Source organism: Pseudonaja textilis, chromosome 18 (assembly GCF_049901715.1).
Source record: "Pseudonaja textilis isolate UNSWEBS1 chromosome 18, rPseTex1.2, whole genome shotgun sequence".
NCBI lineage: Eukaryota > Metazoa > Chordata > Lepidosauria > Squamata > Elapidae > Pseudonaja > Pseudonaja textilis.
Window position 1 is genome coordinate 5,810,178 of NC_142007.1, and position 18,378 is coordinate 5,828,555.

General features: G+C 48.4%; 1 protein-coding gene and 1 long non-coding RNA gene across 2 annotated transcripts; one reads left to right on the top strand and one right to left on the bottom strand.

Annotated features, from left to right (window-relative positions):
- Positions 1-401: 401 nt before the first annotated feature.
- Positions 402-17,897, bottom strand: EXOSC10 (exosome component 10). The gene is made up of 25 exons (XM_026715857.2): positions 17,332-17,897; positions 16,938-17,074; positions 15,723-15,846; positions 15,488-15,592; positions 14,438-14,606; positions 14,161-14,272; positions 13,428-13,503; positions 13,176-13,286; positions 11,941-12,084; positions 11,218-11,408; positions 9,706-9,862; positions 8,985-9,133; positions 7,118-7,168; positions 6,879-6,990; positions 6,387-6,437; positions 5,487-5,565; positions 5,044-5,159; positions 4,366-4,458; positions 3,961-4,035; positions 3,720-3,804; positions 2,851-2,933; positions 2,598-2,763; positions 2,351-2,412; positions 1,451-1,527; positions 402-583 (listed from the first exon to the last, which is right to left on the bottom strand). Exons 1-25 carry the CDS (start codon positions 17,446-17,448, stop codon positions 553-555), a joined length of 2,673 nt encoding a protein of 890 aa, XP_026571642.2. The 5' UTR covers positions 17,449-17,897; the 3' UTR covers positions 402-552.
- Positions 11,968-13,317, top strand: LOC113446285 (uncharacterized). The gene is made up of 2 exons (XR_003375454.2): positions 11,968-12,102; positions 13,121-13,317. It is a non-coding gene; the product is annotated as an uncharacterized LOC113446285 (long non-coding RNA).
- Positions 17,898-18,378: the final 481 nt, after the last annotated feature.

Consider the following 18,378-nt stretch of genomic DNA (forward strand, 5'->3'; position numbering starts at 1 on the left):
CCCACTGGTTGCTGTGAGTGCCCTTCTTGCCTTCTGAGATGTTTGCTGGCTTCTCAGTCTATAGCCATGAGATCTCCTGGTGGTATCCCATTCATAGCTAGCCAGGCCTCTACCCATTACCTATTGGAGGTCAGTGGGGAATGCCAGTTAGTTCAATACTGACTCTTTTGGGGCAGCTGGCTGTTGGGGAGCATTTCTACCATTATTCAAGAGAGAGTTGCACTCTGCATCTGCTCAGAAACCCCGGAACAATCTTAAATCAGTTTATATGTTTAATTTCCCGTTCCCCTCACTGTTAAGTAAACTGACTTGAACGTTAATGTAAATAAAACTAATTTAAACCATAATAACAGTGGAATGCATAAATAACAGAAGCAAAGAAAAAGAAAACGAACTATCACTTAATTTAAACTTGCCTTCTTTCCTTTTCAAGGGAAAGAAAAGCACTTTAATCGTTTAAAAAGAAAAAAAAAATCGAAAACAGATATCCATACAAAAAGTGGCAAGGAGTTGCTCAGTTCTCGTGTCTTCCAAGAACTTCCATGAACTGTGTTATCTTTTTGGCCAGTTGTGCCGAAAACCCCTGTGTCAGGATGGATAGAAAGGTAAGTGTCAAGTCATAAAATATTTCTATGGTCTTTTTAGAGTTGCCAACAGAAAGGGAGGGAGCAGTGTAGCTGCTTGCAAATCGAAACTGCATTCCATAAATGTTTTCAAAGAGAGTAACTAGGTGACCGAAGTTTCTGCCTTGCAAAATTCTAACTGATTGATGACTCTGGGCTATGGATGTGTCCCATTGGAGAATATGAATTACGATACCCCCAGGGGGTGGAGGGAAAAACAGGCTCAAGGGTGACAGTGAATTGTGCGTCTCAGAGTCGGCTACACCCAGGCAGTGCCAGACATGTTAACTCCCAATAAATCCTTTGGAAGTTTTGCTCGATGAGTTAATTGGGGGCAACTGCCGGAATCCTGACAGTAAGAAGAGAGCTGAACTGATTTAGGTTTAAAAGGAGCAACAATTTAAGCGTCAGGAATTGCCCAGCTATTTACTTCATTTCCAACTTCACCCCAGGAGGGCAAATGATCACCAAATAGTGGCATGACATATGATGGACTAGAAGAACCCTTGTAAACCTTCTTTGCAAAGTACAGATAGTTCCTTGACTTAACAGCCATTTCATTTAGCAACTACTCAAAATTACAAGAGCGCTGAAAAAGTAGCAGGACCATTTTTCACATTTACAACCGTTGTAGGTCACATGATCAGAATTCGGACGCTTGGCAACTTGGCGTGTATTTTATGGCAGTTGCAGTGTCCCGGGGGCCATACAATCCCCTTCTGCAGCCTTCTAACAAAGTCAGCGGAGAAGCTGGATTCAGGACTATCTATAGTTCCAATATTCCAGCTGTTTTTTTAAAAAAACCTTTATTTTTAAACTCTACCTACCTGTTGGATTTTCCAGCTGTGAAAGACATGCTTTTTGTTCCTGCTGGCTGCTGTGATTTGCTGGCTCCTGAAAATTTCTGTAGGTTGTTTTTTTTTTGTGTGGGGTGGGGGGATGGGGGGGAGGAGAAAAGAGAACAGGGGGGGAAAAAAAGGACAAATGATCTGGTTGAAATTCTTGACGCTTCTCTTTTTTCCTTCCATAACAATAATGATGAGAAACCCATCTCCAGCTTACAATAACGTTGTCTGGCCAAGCATCGGCCCCTTCCCACCCGATAGGACCACCCATCACAGCACCCCTCATATCTTTCCCCATATCTGAAAAGGCCACAAGAGAACACAATGCACTTGTAGATTTTGTGATCTATAGGCTGGGCTGAGGAGAAGGGCTTGGAAAAGCCGCCCAGAGTCATTGGATACCACACGGGTGGCAAATAAAACTTCATTCATTCATTCATCCATCCATCCATCCATCCATCCATCCATCCATCCATTGTGCTAATTTTTTCTGAAGCAGTAAATGAGTCGAGGAAATGACCCAGTTGGGTCCAGCAATTAAGGCACCTGGCCAAACACCAGCAGGTGATGAGTTCTAGTTCTGCTTGGGCTGTTCCCTTTCTTTCGCCCCCCCACCCCTCCCAATCTCTGTTGTTTTGGGGAAAACTGGAGGAGGCAGGAAGATGAATGTCCATTTGCTGCCTTGAGTTATTTATTGATTTGATTTGATTTGATGTGATTTGTCAATCGCTTGCAAGATAATAGGTCTAAGTATAAACATGAGTAAGTAGGTACAAATAAATGGGGGCAAAACGATAGGCACGATTGTGCACTTATGCATGCCCCTTACAGACCTCTTGGGAATTTGTAAAAATAATAAAAGGTGGAGCAATCAACGCATACCTTGTTGCCAGAGGCCTGGATGGCGGGGTTAAATTGCCGTGGAGGCTTGGATTTGCTGCTCCCTGAAAAAGAAAGGAAAAATTAAAGGGATACTCCTAGGAAGGCATGTCGGTGCAAAAGTACCACGTCCAAAAAGTAACAGAAAACAAACACCAAAGCGGCTTGGTGTTCAGCAACCAAGGGCACACCCAGCAATTGGGTGGTAGCTGAAGAAGCCAAGGAAGGGTGATTTTTTTTATTTTTTTACCAGCAAAGACTCGGAAATCCGATTTGCTGTAGTCGAAGGGTGTGAAGCGACTGGGGGCAGCGGTTGCCGCAGGCTGGGGAGGTTCAGGTTTGGCCTTTTTCCTCTTGGAGGCCGCCGTTGCAGGATTCTGGTCTTCTGCCTCCCGCTTTGGAGTGGCGTGTTCTTGCTGGGAACACAACCAAGGAAGGAGTAAAGTGTCAGGGTTAACAGGTTAACAGATACTTTCCTAGATGTCCCCAATGTTGACACTCACCGCAGCTAACTGGCGAACAGAGGCGGTCTCCGTGTCTTTGATCCTGGGCTCCGCATCCTTTGGCGCTGCCTGAGGAGTGGAGGCTGTGAGGGAGAGAAGGAAGGAAGGAAGGAAGGAAGGAAGGAAGGAAGGAAGGAAGGAAGGAAGGAAGGAAAGGACAGAGAGACTCAAACATCTGGACAAACTTGCTCTCCGTGTTGAGGGAAGAGAGAACTTTTCTCCTGAATACACGGAGAGCTTTGCTGGATCGCCACTCAAGATCATCTCACTTGGCTTTTGGTAGGAACGAATTACAAACACAAAGTGTTAGGGTTCATACACCCATTACTTGCAAACAGAAATCCAAGGCAGTTTGATTCCCCAAATAAGAGTTTTATTTTGAGATATCATCTTGGCACAGACTGGTGGGAAACCAGGTCTTGAGAGTTCCCGCCTTTCCCACCTCATTAAAAAGTGAAAGTTTCAGGTTGACACGAAGCCTCCCCTCACTATTCTCCCCTCCCCACAGTAAGCAGCGGCCTATCGCTTGGTTTCACTGCAGCGTTTTCTCTTCGAGTAAGATGAGCATGGATGCTCACTTCTATATACTAGATTAGGGGGTCCCAAACACACGGGGGGGCTGTGGCCGGTGGGCACTCACATGCATGTGCCCCGGCCTGCCACTCATGCGAGTCGAGCTGCGTGTGCTCCGATCAGCTGTTTGCACGGCCCAGTTCACCTCTCTCCCCATCCCAGCCGGGCCGCAAAGGACGGGGACCGCTGTTCTAGATTGCTACCCCTCTGCCCTCCCTCTCAGGGAGACCCTGCATCACAAGAAGGACCGAAGGTGCTTTGGGTTCACGTTTTTAATGAACCGTCACCAGCCTCACCTGCCGGAAGTCTCTGCTTTGCGGGTTCTTTCTTTGCTCCCGCCTGAAGCTGGGCCTGGCTGAGGAGCTTCCACCGGTTACTGATCTGAAAGACACGACGCTGCCTTTGAGAAAGCATCTCCCAGTGGCCAGATCAGCCGTGGCTTTCTCTTAGGGCAGAGAAGGGACAGGAGGCCACTGCAAGGTCCAGAGAGCCTCTCGTTGCAACAAAATGGCCGTTGGTTTATGGAAATGTTCTTACCTCATAGATTTTTGAGGACGGGTCCGATTTGGCAGCCTGGGAGATGTGAACCGTGCTGAGCTCTGCTGGCAAATACTAAGGGGAGTAAAAAAAACAAAAAACAGCCAGGGACACCTTAGTTAAGGCAAGAGTGTGTGGACACACCTAAGGGCTGGGTTATCGGTTAAGGCAGCAGCTCCCAATCTTTTGGGCACCAGGGACCGGATCCATGGAGAGTGGTTTTTCCACAGACCAGAGGGAGACGTGGTTTTGCCTGCTGCCTGCATCCCATGGATGGGGCTTTGCTTGCTTGCGCAGTCTGGTACCAGTTCACGGACTGGGGAGGGTTGGGGGCCCCTGGGTTAAGGTATCTGTTTGCATCTTCTTTAAAGCCCGTGTGTGTGTGCATGTGTGTGTGATTTTTACCATTCGAAACGGGTTCTCGAAGGACTCCATGATATGCTGAGCTTTCTGTTGGGCCACGGTTAAGTTCTTGCCTTTTTCATTCTCTTCGGGCTCCTGTGGGGACACAGGGAAAAGCGGTCATCAGCCCTAGCTTGTTTTGTGAGCCGTGGTGGCGCAGTGGTCAGAGTGAAGTACTGCAGGGCTGCTTCTGCTAACTGCCGGCTGCCTGCAATTTGGCAGTTCGAATCTCCCCAGGCTCAAGGTTGAACTCAGCCTTCCGTCCTTCCGAGGTGGGTAAAATGAGGACCCAGATTGTTGGGGACAAGAGGCTGACTCTGTAAACTGCTTAGAGAGGGCTGTGAAGCACTGTGGAGCTGTATATGTCTAAGAGCCTTCCTTCCTTCCTTCCTTCCTTCCTTCTTTCCTTCCTTTCCTTGTAGTTAGAATACAGTATCGCAGGCTGACTCTGCCAACTGCCAGCGGTTCAATCCTGACCAACTGGCTCAAGGTCGACTCAGCCTTCCATCCTTCCAATGGGGGCAAAAGGCTGACTCTGTAAACCGCTTAGAGAGAGCTGAAAAAGCACAGTGAAGCGGTCTATAAGTCTACGGGCTATTGCTTATCCTGGATGATTCAATCCGGCCCCTTCCCTCTCCTCTTTCCCCGCAGACAAATCCTTCTCCGCTTGCCCAAACTCACATTAAAAACACTGATGCTCGCTCTTAACCGGAGACACAGCGGGGACCGGCCCGTCTGCTTTGACTGGGGCTCCACTTCTGCAAAGAGCCTTGCGTGCTCCAAAGGCAGTCCGGGGCCTTCAGGAAAGAAGAAAAGAAATTAAGACCATAATAATAATAATAATTTATTTTTTAAAAAAATATTTTTTAAAAATACGATCTTTTTGTTCTCCCAAGAATCTTTGGACACTGTCCACGAATCCCCACCCGGCCTTTTCTTAAATCACCAAACTTTCGATCAGAGTTTTGGGGAAGATGATACGATCGGCTAATTTTGAGAGAGGAGGGTGCCCTGCACTGTCTGGGTTCCTGCCCTGCCCACCAGAACTTTTGCATCCGTACGTGGTCAGGATCTGACCCCCCTTCGTGGGCGAAAGACGCTTCCTCCCCCTTTCCAGTATTTACCGTGATCCGAATAGTTGAGCTTCTCATCCTGGCCACCGTGGGAGCCGTCGTGAGGGCCGAACAAAAGGTTCTCTGGCTTCTGACAAAACCAAAAGACAGAATAACAGAGAGTTGGAAGGGACCTTGGGCAAGAGACCCCAAATGGTTGCCCAGTCTCTTCTTAAAGGCCTCCGGTGATGGCGCGCCCACAACCGAAAGCAAGGCGTTCCACTGTTTTATTGTTCTCACTGTCAGAAAATTTCTCCTTATTTCTAGATTGGTTCTCTCCTTCATTAGTTTCCACCCATTGCTTCTTGTCCTGCCTTCAGGTGCTTTGGATAAATAAGTCGACCCCCTCTTGATAGCAAATATTGGAACACCGCTATCGTATCACCCCTAGTCCTTATTTTCTCTAGGCTGGGCGTACACAATAGCTCTCCAACAGAAACAAAGGAACGATAAGTTTTGAAACAAATAATAAGTTTTAAGAGATTCTGGGAGCTGGAATTCTCCAAACTCTCAGATTTTTAGAAAAGGCAATTCTAGCAATAGCAAAATATTATTATTTTTTTTAAAAAAAACAGGCTTCTGTGGGCTTTTTTAATTTTGTTGTCCCCCTGGAGCAAAACCCTTCAAGGGAAGAGGCAGGGCCCCCGTTAAAATGACTCAAAACGTCAGTCTCTCTGCAACCAACGGAATCTAAGTTCAAAACGAGCTTAAATGGGGGTCAACACAAGAGTTTCCCAGTTGTCTGGATGTTTGCGAGGAGCCCCAAATCAAGGGATGGAATAATGGGGAAAGTAGGCAATCTGGAATCTTGCCGAAGGAGAGAGCCAGGAGCAACCCCGAAATTTAATCTGAAATGTCCTTCAGGTGCACCATGAATGGAAAAATGGACAATGGAGACCAAAGATTGCATACCTCTGGATTCTGAACAGGTTCTTTCCTTTTGACGCCAACCGCACATTCTGACTAGGAAGAGACAAAAATAATAATAATAATGAAACTCACCTGGAAAAGAATTCAAGGAAAAAATAATAATGACCTACGCCCCCCTCCTTCTCCCCAGTAGAACATCCATCAACATTGCTTAGAGGAACTGGGCACGAAAAGAGTCGTCTATAATCAGCGGTCCCCAACATTTGGGGCACCGGGGACCGGTTCCGTGGGGAGAGATTTTCCCGCGGACCGGAGGGAGAGGCGGTTTTGTGTGCTGCCTGCGTCCCTCAGGTGGGGCTTCACTTGTTTGCATGGACCAGTTTCTGGCATGCCACGGACCGGTGGCCGGTCCACGGACTGAGGACCTCTGATAAGATTTTAAGCGCAGGGTTTCCAAACATTTTTCTTTCTTTCTTTCGGCCAGCACCGTCCGCTCCGTTACTTCAAAGTCACACCTGGGAGGTTCCCCCTTACCTTTAACAGTGGCATCTCCCGGGCCTGGCAGATGAGGAGATGCATTTCGTTCAGCTGCTGGCGGACCAGAGGCGGAACTGGGTTACAGCAGGCGATGATTCCCTGGGGCTCTCTAAAGGTGGCGGACAAGGAGGAAGAGCGGGTCTGGGTGAAGGAGCCATTTTGTTTTGCTTACAAAGGGAAGGGCATCCGTCTTGAACCACCTCATCTCATTCAAGATGGCTGCTTGTAAGACTTACTTGGGCAGCTCCTCGGCTATCTTTAACAACATGTGGTTGGGAAGGATGTATCTGCAGAAGGAGACAAGACAATTTAGATTAACAGAGTTGGAAGGGACCCTCTAGGTCGGTGGTCACCAACCAATGGGCTGGGGAGCACTGGGGGTCCGCGAGAAAAATGTGGTGGTCCGCAGAGAAATGTCGCCCCCAAAGCAATTAATCCATGCTGCGTGGGAACACAAGGCTGCGCCGCCCACATGGCCCGTGGAAACACAAGGCTTGCGTTGCTTGCATTGCGAACAACACGAGGTAGTTAGGGGAGGGGGGAAAGGGCAAAGGGGGGAACTTGCCCCAGTCACCCCATGCGCCTGGCCTGGCCACCGGGTTGCTTCTTTCCGCTTCTTTCTTCTTCTGCTTTTGGCTGCATGCAAGGAAAGCAGCCAAAGTCTTTCTTTCTCTCCCCCAAACTCCGCCAGAAATGGGACCCTGCAAGGCCTCCTGCTCCAAGAGTCTAGCCTCACAAAGACTCATTTCTGGTGGAGTTTGCGGGAGAGAAAGAAAGACTTCTGCGGCTTTTGCTGCTTTCCTAGCATGAAGCCAAAAGTCTCTCTCTCCCCCTGAGAATGGAGCTGGAGACGGTATCCGCGATCCCAAATAAAGAATGATCGATTGGTAGGAAAACGGGGTGGGGAATTTTCCTGCAGACTTTTGTGGGGATTTTTCCAGGGTCTCTGCTCTGTGGGATTTAAAATGATGAGTCTGGGGGTCCCTGAGGTCCAAAAGTTGGACAACCCCTGTTCTCGGTCATCTAGTCCCACAATAAATAAGAGTTAGTTGCTTGTCTCGGGTGCCTGCTGAGGTCTTTGTCAAGAGTCCCTATTTGATCCACCATGGCTAGAGCAAACCTCTTTTAAGCTGGTCCAACTAGCACACCCAAAACAAGTAAACACTTCGGGAGCTTCGAATTCCCAAAGCTAAAACTTTATTGGATACACCGTTTTGGTACTGAAGAATCAAAACCAGCTCTGGTTTTCACGGGCAAAGGCTTGCCTAGTTAAAAATGGCTTCCCTCTCTCTCCGGGTGATCACATTGTCCAATTACGAGATGTCCTTTTGTTATGGGAACTGGTCTCCTCCTCCTCAAGCAGCTGCAGTCGTGACCTTGGTGGGTTTCCAGGCTCTCACGATCCACACACACATTCCCAGCACTCTCCCCCCCCCCCAGTTCATTGGCAAACTGAATGTCAAGCCTGAAATTGACCTAAGTGTCGCCATTTTTGTTAGTCTTAGTATATGTTCTTCTTCTTACTTTCTCTATGGTCGTCATGGGAGGAAGGGTTTTGGGCTTGCCACATTCCTAAGTGGGGAGGAGTGGAGGTAAAGAGAGTTGTTTTGGCTAGGTGATCCTTCTTCCCGTGGGAAACGAGCTTTGAGGTGGAGATTTATGACATCAAGGAACATTGAATTACTTCTATTGGACAATGTGACTTTGGGGTGCTGTTTCTAACTTGTAATATTGTGGGGTATTTGTGGGTTGTGTCAGATCTGGAATTACCATGGACTTTGACAATTTGACGCTTTCCCTAAAGAAAAGAAATCTTTTTGGAAGGTGGACTTTGTACTTTTCTTTTAAAATGGATTTCATCACTCGGAAACCTGACGCTGAAGAGCGAGAAGGTTTGAAAGAAGCAAAGCGGTTCAAGGGACCAACGGTCCCATTGTAACTTTTGAGTGGTCAGTAAACGAACTGTTGTAAGTCAGGGAGCGAGGGGTCCCCAACTGCCCCTGGACCTCACCAAGAATCTTTCTCTCACGTAACTATAAAGTCCAAGCAAAACTGTTGGTTTGGTAGAACCCAAGAGAGGCGCCTGGCGGCTGTTCTCCTCACCCTGTGCTCTCATCCTCTTGACGCGCCATCTTGTCCCTCCAGGCGAAGAGCAGCCGAAAAGCTGTAAGTTGCTGGGTGTTCAGGTGCTTCTTTTGCTTGCGGTAAAGTTCCAGGTACGAGTCGTCTGTGAAGATGGGCTTGGTATATTTCTAATTATGAAGAGATGAACACATACGATGGCCTCCTGCAATCATCTACCAGCGAAAACAGGCTCCCGAGCTCTGTTTTCAGCTACGATGGCCTCCTGCAATAATCTGCCAGCAGAAACAGGCTCCCAAGCTCTGTTTTCGGCTACGATGGCCTCCTGCAATAATCTGCCAGCAGAAACAGGCTCCCGAGCTCTGTTTTCGGCTATGATGGCCTCCTGCAATCATCTGCCGGCAAAAACAGGCTCCCGAGCTCTGTTTTCGGCTATAATGGCCTCCTGCAATCATCTGCCAGTGAAAACAGGCTCCCGAGCTCTGTTTTCGGCTACGATGGCCTCCTGCAATCATCTGCCAGCGAAAACGGAGCTCACGGCCCTTCCCAAGCTCAGTTTTCACTGGCAGAGGCATCGCAGGCCGCTCCTTCGCTGTTTCCAGGGTGGCCCTGTGGGCCATATCTAGGCACCCCTGTGGGCCAGATCCAACCCACGGGCCTTGAGCTTGACCTCCCTGCTCTAAGGCAACAGCTTCTCTTCTCCGCTTGAGCCCAAGGATAGTCCTGCGTCTTCCACCCTCACCTTTAAGCAGATGCTCCGGCTTCGCTGCCAAACCACTTGGAGCTGAGTGGGCTGCTCGTTGGCCATTTCCCAGAGGGCCTCTCTCACTCTGTCGTAGATGTATAGCAAGTAGTGGGTATCCTCGCGGGCGTAAAAGACCATTTCCTCCGGCAGCGGACTAGAAAACAAGACCAGAGGAAAACAGGGTTGCCCCGAGAATCGTACACGAATTCTCAAATATTTCCGCTCCCTGCCCTCTTCCTGAAATACTCAAGTCACCATTGAGCCTATTGACCAAGCTGTGGCCCAAACAAGACAGTTAAGAGAAAGTTGTCCCATTTTACAACCGTTCTTGCTGCACTTGTTAAGTGAATCACCACAACGGTTAAGTTAGGAACATGGCTGTTAAGTGAATCTGACTTCCCTTCGATTTTGCTTGTTGGAGGGTTGCAAACGATCTCATGAACCCGGGACACTGCAACCGTCATAAGTGTGAGCCAGCTGCCAAACGGCTGAATGACCACAGCGAGGCTGCAGTGGTTTTAAGTATGGAAAAAAAATGGTCAAAAGCCACTTTTATCAGCGCCGTTGTGACTTTGAATCAACACTAAATGAACTCAAGGACAATCTATATAGCTAAGGGAAATAGAGACCCGAATGGTTTTCAGTCAAGATTCACATTTCTTTTTCCCAGATTAATTTCGAATACAGAACTGGAAAGGATCTTGGAGGTTTTCTTTCAAGCAGGAGAGGTCAGCGTTCCAGCAAACGTCCATTCCAACCAGTAACTCCGAGACAAACATATCTCAAAAGTACCTTTATTAGAATAGCACCGGGCACATCTGTGGAATCCCAAATCTAAAAGGTTTTTTCGGCTTTCCACAATTTTTCAAACTACAAATCCATCCCCCCTTTGGTTGTCATCACATCAACATGGCCCGATCACGATCCGTCCAAAAGTAGGATCCTTAACTGATAATCAGAGTTGGAAGGGGCCTTGTAGGTCATCTAGTCCAACCCCCCACCCAAACGGGAGACCCTACACCATTTCTGAAAAATGGCAGTCCAATCTCTTCTTGAAAGCCTCCAGGGATGAAGCTCTCACAACTTCCAAAGGCAACTTCCGTTCCTGGGTTGATTGTTCTCACTGTCAGAAAACCATTCCTTATTTCCAGGTTGAATCTCTCCTTGGTCAGTTTCCATCCATTATTCCTTGTCTGGCCTATAGGCACCTTATAAAATAGCTTGACCCCTTCCTCCTCTCTGGGGCAGCCCCTCAAATATTGGAAGGCCGCTATTCTGTCTCCCCTGGTCCTTCTCTTCCCTAGACCAGCCATGCCCAGTTCCTGCAACCATTCATCGTATGTTTTAGCCTCCAGTCCCCTAATCCTCCTGGTTGCTCTTCTCTGCGCTTTTTCCCAAAGCCTCCACCATCCTTTTTCTAAGCTAAAAAGCAGCCAAGTGACCGAATGAATTAAGAGGAAACCCTGCACCGGAAAGGCTCTTCCCACGGACCACGGGGACAAATCTTACCGGATCCGCCAGTCCGCCAGCTGATACTGCTTCTTGGCATCCACGTCGCAGTAGATTTTCAGCAGATGATGCAGAGAGTGACGTCCAAGGTTGAGCAGCCGAGCTGCCTGGTGAGTGTCGAAGACGTTCACCAAATAGAGGCCGAAGTCCCTCTGAAGCCACTCCACGTCCGAATCAGCGCCGTGAAGGACCTGCAAAACGCCATCAAGAGAACACAACTGAGCCACTGACCGCTCTAGATTCTGGAAAAGGGCTCCTCCTCGGCCCAGCGGCACCAGAAATGGGGGGCTGATGGGGCCCGATTGGTTCCCCAGCCTTCAGCCACTACCTGGTTCAGAGAGCAGCTCTCAACCATCCCACTGGGTCACCTAGCAAAGGAAGATTTGATTTTGCCAAGAATATACTTGTCACGGCTGACCTGAGACGCGCCCGTGCTCGCAACCAAAATATTGGAATGTAAGGGAGGGTTAGGAGGGAATTGAGGGAGGCAAGTGAGCCCGCGGAGCCTGGGACAGTCCCGACACCCCAAGGTCAAACGCTGGGAGAACTCCAAGACGCTCAGGAAAGTTCCCAAAACAAAATGAAAGCAATTGATGGGTGGACAGTGAACCGTGGGGAAGTTCAGGGGAAAAAGGGGGATTTTAGCTATGCTGGTTTTTATGCTGTCTTGTCTGCATCAAGACATCTGCCTCGTTCTCATCCCTAACCGTCTTCTCCTTTCACCTTGACAATTGCAGGGTCGGTGAAAGTTTCGTTCAAGATGTACAAGTCGCTGCGTAGCTCTAATGGGTCGATGATGAAGTCCTCCGTCCGGGTAGAAATTTGCATCAGGCAAGTCAGCCCCAAGAAACTCCGATAGGAATGGTGCTACGGGAGAGAAACCAAGTAGGTAATAAGTCAAAGTAGATAATAAGATAATGTTGGGCAAAGCAGGTAGTAAGATAATATACTGTCAAGAAACTTGAGCAGTCTTTCTTTCTCTCCCCCAAACTCTGCCAGAAATGAGTCTTTGGGACCCTGCAAGAGGGACCCTGCTCCAAGAGGCTGTGCCAGAAAGACAAGTCTCACAAAGACTCATTTCTGGCAGAGTTTGGGGGAGAGAAAGAAAGACTTCCGCTGCTTCTGCTGCTTTCCTTGCATGAAGTCAAAAGTTTCTCTCTCTCTTTCTCTCCCCGAGAACAGAGCTGGAGACAGTATCCTGCGATACCAAATAAAGAATGATCGATAGGTAGGAAAACGGGGTGGGCAATTTTCCTGCAGACTTTTTTGGGGATTTTCCCAGGGTCTCTGCTCCGTGGGATTTAAAAGGATGAGTCTGGGGGTTCCTGAGGTCCAAAAGGTTGGCAACCCCTCATCTCAATCACGTGCACAACTTATTTTCCCCCCGGCTATTCTACTTACTGTTGCTGACATGCAAAGTAAACAGCTGACCTTCTAAATGCTCCATTTTCAGTGCTGCGCACTAGTCCCTTAAGCTCACTAAACCGGTTGTTAAACCAGCGCTATCCCACCCCTTGATAGTTCCCATAACAAAGAGAATTGGGGGGTTTGGCTGGGAGAATCATTGTTTAATTCGATGAATTGGGGCCTGAGGATCTCTGCGTTAGTTTTACCTTGACATCGCTATGCCATGTATTCAATAAACACTAAGCTTTTCAGAAACAAAAACGGTCCCAGACTTTTTATTGGGATACTCAAGCCGGACGTTGACACGTACGTATCCTGCTTTTAAGACTCACACCTTTTCCCAGAGCAGAGATCTTCTCCGCAAAAGGGAAGAAATAATTAATGACAAATGGAGCATTATGAAAACACTCCCTCAGTTTAAAGTCCCACCAGCGTTTCTCGATTTCTGAGAGTCCAACTCACAGGCTCTCATTTTTATTTTTATTTATTTTGCCAGCGTAAAAGAAAAAGAAGCCGCACCAAAAAAAAAGAAGAAAGAAAGAGAGGCTCACCTCCAAATCCAAAGCAAACTCTTTGCAGCCCACCAACTTCTCGTTCAAGTCGACCAACTCCTCCAAGGTGGAAATGAAGTGGCAGGGAGTCTCCGCCAATGGTCTGAACATCTGGTCGTAAAAAGGAAAGGAAAGGAAAAGAGGAAGGACGGATGGATGGACGGACAGACAGAAAAAGAAAGATATTGTAATTTCAACTGTAGAACCCAGAAGGACCTGGAGGAAGATGGAAGATATTGGCCCAACGCTCACCTGGACCTGAGGCTTTTCGAGACATTCTGCTGGCACCGAAAAATGTTCCAATTCATACCGATAAGGGTGAGCAAACCTACAAGAATCCGGAAGAACCGTACAATCAGGAACTAAGATTGTGATTCTTAACTAATGAAGAAACCAGCAAACGGCAGTACCAGGAATCAATGAAGACAACCAAGGCGGTAGGTTGAGTCTCAAACTTTCTATATTTGGATGTCTTGGGACTAAAACCTATTTATTTGAGGTATACAGCTGCCCGGAGTCAAGCTAGGGGAGATTGATGGCTACATAATTTAAAGAATCTCCCAGAATTCCAAAGGGAAGGCTTCTCTGAATTTGTTGCAGGTTTTATGGGAGATGCAGATGCGAAGGAGTGCTAGAAGAAACACTGTCTGTTGAGGTGCGTTTCCACTGTTTTAATCATTTTTAAAAAAATCTGTAAGCTACCCAAAGTCTTAACCAATTTAATAGATTAAATTAATGGCGGCCGTAACACATCTAGCAATGGCAATAACAGCCCTCTCTAAACGGTTTAGAGTTGGCCTCTTGCCCCTGACAATCCGGGTCCTCATTTTACCCACCTCGGAAGGACGGAAGGCTGAGTCAATCTTGAGCCAGTCAGGATCGAACTGCTGGCAGTGGGCAGAGTTTTCCCTGCAATGCAGCATTCGAACCACTGCGCTACCCCGGCACTACCCGATTAAATACAATTAAACTTCCTTGTCCTTACATGTCCTGCTCCGTCTGCTGGGTTCTCTGCTGGTGGAGGAAGTCAGCCAGGGCCGCGGGGACATCCAGATCTTCCGGACGCTCCTTCTGCTCTTGACGGCTCTTCAGGAGCGCTGGAGGGAGGGGAAACCAAGCGCTAAGACCCAGCCACCCCGACACACACACCAGCGCTCTCAGGGTGGCTGGTTATTCCCCAGCCTGTTGCCACTGGAAGGAGCAGCCAGCCGCACGGTAGATCTGTCTGTCCAACCTCACATTCCTCCCCTCTTCCCTCGCACCTTTGGGCAAGGGCCTCAGAGCGTTGGGCTTGACGAAGAGCTTGGCCACAAACGGGGTGTTGGAGTTGTCCACCTTCTCACGGAACTTGAGCTGAGGACGGACAATGTTCTTCGCGTGGAGGAGGCGGAACGTCTCCAGGTTCGACCTCGTGCTGGGGTCTCGGTTTTGCTGGGGAAAGGGAAATTGGGGTGGGGGCAGCATGAGACTTTCGTCCAGTTAGATCAAAGGTCTTCAAACTTGGCAAACTTGGGACTTCAACTCCCAGAATTCCTGAGCTAACATGACTGGAGGAGGAATTCTGGGAATTGAAGTCCAGAAGTTTAAAGCTGTCAACTTTGAAGACCCCTGATCTACAGTATCTATCTTCTACCTCCATCTCTACCTACCTACCTACCTTGTCTGTCTGTCTATCTAATCCAAGGGTCTTCAAACTTGGCAAGTTTAAGACTTGTGGACTTCGACTCCCAGAATTCCTGAGCTAACATGGACTGGAGGAGAGGAATTCTGGGAGTTGAAGTCCACAAGTCTTAAAGCTGCCAAGTTTGAAGATTTAGATGCTCTTGGACAAACTCCCAGCTGATAAAAACCTAATTGTTCCCCCCACCATCCTAGCTCAGATTTAAAAATACGTGGCTTTTGACTAGAATAACAGAGTTGGAAAGGACCTTGAAGGTCTTCTAGTCCACCCCCCGCTCAAGCAGGAAACACTATACCACTTCAGACAAATGGTTATCCAACATCCGGGGTTTTCAATGTACGGAATGTGAAGGATGTGTGTTTTGTTTATTTTCATAGTCATAAATTGTACCCTGAAGATGGTATTTAATTTCATGGCACGAGGTGCAATAACCATAAACTCAACTCAACTCAAGGGAGCTCGGGAGGGCTGCAACCATGGGCCAACCCTTCGCTGTTTCCAGGGCAGCTCCAGGGACCAGATCTAAGCACCCTGCAGGCTGGAGCTGCCCCCGCAGGCCTTGAGTTTGACAGCCCTGGCCTAGAAGCAAACCCTGCACTTCAATACACCAAGCCCAAAAGATGAGCCTCACCTTGCGATTCCAGCTAGAGACGATTGTCTTGGGGGGCTGCAGGCCTGTGGGAAGGACCGGCTGTTGATTCTTGTTTACTCCGGCAGCTTCGTCCAATAACATGCCCTGAAATTTCAGAGAAGGAAGTTGTGGGCCTGTTGGGCAGATCGCGAGAACGAAAAGGGAGGGAGGGAGGGGGAGAGAGAGTAATCCCTGGGGGGACTTCCCGGAAGGAGGCTGCTGCTGCTACGCTCACCACTCGCTCTAAGATGACATCATTGGCGTCAACCAGCAGGTCAAATTTGTCCTCCAGCTCTGTGACTTTGCTGTGGTCTTGAAGGTGGCTCCGACACCCATGGTACTGCATCACCTTACTCATGCTAAGGAGAGAGGGAGGGGGGAAGAGAGGGAGAGACGGAGAGAAAGAGAGGGGGAGAGAAAGAGAGAGGAAGGGAGGGAGAGAAAGTAAAGAGAAGAAAGAAAGAAAGGGGGACAGGGGGAGAAATGAGAAAGAAAGGAAGAAAGAGAGAGAGAGAGAGAGAAAAAAAAAAGAGGAGGGGAAAGAGAGGAAAAGGGGTAGAGAGAGAGGGGAGAGAAAGAAAGAGGGAAGAGAGAAAGAAAGAAAAAGGGAGAGAGAAAGGAAAGAAAAAGAGGAGAGAAAGAGAGAAAGAGGGGGAGAAAGGAAAGAGAAAGAAAGAAAGGAAGGAGGGGAGAGAGAAAGAAAGAAAGAAAAAGCAGGAGAGAGAGGGAGAGAGAAAGGAAAAGAGAGAAAGGAGAGGGAGGGAGAGAAAGGAAAGAAAGAGAGGGAGAGAAAGAAAGAAAAGAAGAGGGAGGGAGAGAAAGGAAAGAAAGAGAGGGGAGAGAGAAAGAAAAGGAGAGGAAGGGGAAAAGGAAAAGGGGAGAGAGGGAGAGAGAGGGAGAAAGGAAAGAAAGAGGGAGAGAGAGGGGAGAAACGAAAGAAAGAAAGGAAGGGAGAGAGAGGGAGAGAGAAAGGAAAAGAGAAAGAAAGGAGGGAGGGAGAGAAAGGAAAGAAAGAGAGGGGAGAGAAAGAAAGAAAAGGAGGGAGGGAGAAAGGAAAAGGGAGAGAGGGAGAGAGAGGAGAAAGGAAGGAAGGGAGAGAGAGGGAGAGAAAGAAAGGAAAGCAGGGAGAGAGAAAGGAAAAAGAGAAAAAGAAGAGCAGAGGGAGGGAGAGAAAGGAAAGAAAGAGGGTGAGAGAAAGAAAGAAAAGGAGAGGGAGAGAGAAAGGAAAAAGAGGGAGAGAGGGAGGGAGAGAATTTAGAAGGCCATTAATCACTTGTTCGCAGGAAAGGATGCTCTGTGCAAGGCAATCTGTCTTCCTTTCTGGGTTCCCTGATGTTTCTCAATCTGGACGGCAGACCGACCACCACGACCACCACCACCACCCCCGCAGGCAGAGCTCCCTCCCTCCCTTTCGCGTGGGGCGCTGGAAGCCACTGGTAGGGCTACTCACCACTGCAGCAGCCTTTCCCCTTGCATTTCGCAGTAGGCCTGGAACCCCGGGAAGCTGCGGTAGAAATCGTACTCATCTCCAGGCTGAGGGAGGCCAGATGAAGCCTTGGTAGCCGAGACCACCGTGCCAAGGGCGTGCTGGAGAAGAATGGGATGATGATGACACACACACACATTATATATACCTTATTTACATGTATGGTACTTACATGTATGCACTACACACACACACACACACACACACTTTGCGCGAGATTTTAACATAATTTAATTTGGCACTTTGGGAAAGTTAGGTTTGTATTGTACCGAACGTCAGAACGGGCAGCAGCCTTGAAACTACAACTCCCGGCATGCCCAGAAAGCCAAAGCGCATGCGCACTTCCCTCCCCGAATACCTTCACGAAGGAATCTGCGTCTCTAAACCCCGGGAGCACCATCGCCGCGCCGTTGCTTTCCGTCGCCGGCGCCTCGGAGGAGCTTCCCAAGCCCGGGCCGCTCTCCGTCGCCGCCATGGTTCGCCAAGATCGAGGCCCGCCGCGCTCCCGTCACAGGCGCCCCGTGCAAGCAGCCACCATACTGGACAGCAGAACCACGGCGATTCCCCGCACAGGCGAAATCTCGCGTTCTCTCGCTCTCTTCCTCTCGCGAGACGTCGTCCCTGCGCGATCCAAAACGTTCAGAGCGCAGGGCGAAGTTTTGGGAAAGCCAAGTTTTGCTCAGCCTTGTTTCCGTGGGTTTTATTTCCCTCGCCTTCTTGAACAGCGTTGTTAGAAGCATTCCTTTAACCAGAGGTCTCCAAACTTAGCAACTTGGACTTCAACTCCCAGAATTCCTCAGTTAGCATATTCTATTTCTATTCTATAGACTGCAACTTTTTCGCTTGTATCCTTACAATTTATATGGACTGTTTCTAGTATGATTTGATTGCTGATTGTACCCCATGACTATCATTAAATATTGTACGCTATGATTCTTGATTCTCAACGAATGTATCTTTTCTTTCATGTACACTGAGAGTATTTGCACCAAGACAAATTCCTTGTGTGTCCAATCACACTTGGCCAATAAAGAATTCTGTTCTCTTCTTACTGGCAATCAATCAATGAGATCAACCAATCAATCAGAATAGATCTGGAAGGAAGACCTTGGAGGTCTTCTAGTGACTTCCAACCCCCTGTTAAAGCAGGAGATCCTATACCATTTCAGAGAAGTGACTGTCCAGGCCAGACTCTCTTAAAAACCTCCAGTTGATGGAGCACCCAGTCATTCCACTGGTTAAAGGTTAGGAAGTGTTAAGTGGTAGGAAGTTTCTCTTTCATTCCAGGATTGCTTTTCTCCTGAATTACTTTCCATCCAACCACAATCCGACGAGAAGGGAGGATTTACTAGTGATGCAAGCTCCTTACATTTAGCTGAACAAATGAATGTGTTTGGGGACAAAT

What these genes read in the sequence shown, in the direction of transcription:
- EXOSC10 (XM_026715857.2), bottom strand. Translation starts at nt 17,448, where the DNA reads ATGGCGGCGACGGAGAGCGGCCCGGGCTTGGGAAGCTCCTCCGAGGCG. An exon ending in ATGTCATCTTAGAGCGAGTG is followed by an intron (nt 15,593 to 15,722) that starts GTGAGCGTAGCA and finishes CTGAAATTTCAG; the next exon opens with GGCATGTTATTGGACGAAGC. An exon ending in TCTGAGGCCCTTGCCCAAAG is followed by an intron (nt 14,273 to 14,437) that starts GTGCGAGGGAAG and finishes CCCTCCCTCCAG; the next exon opens with CGCTCCTGAAGAGCCGTCAA.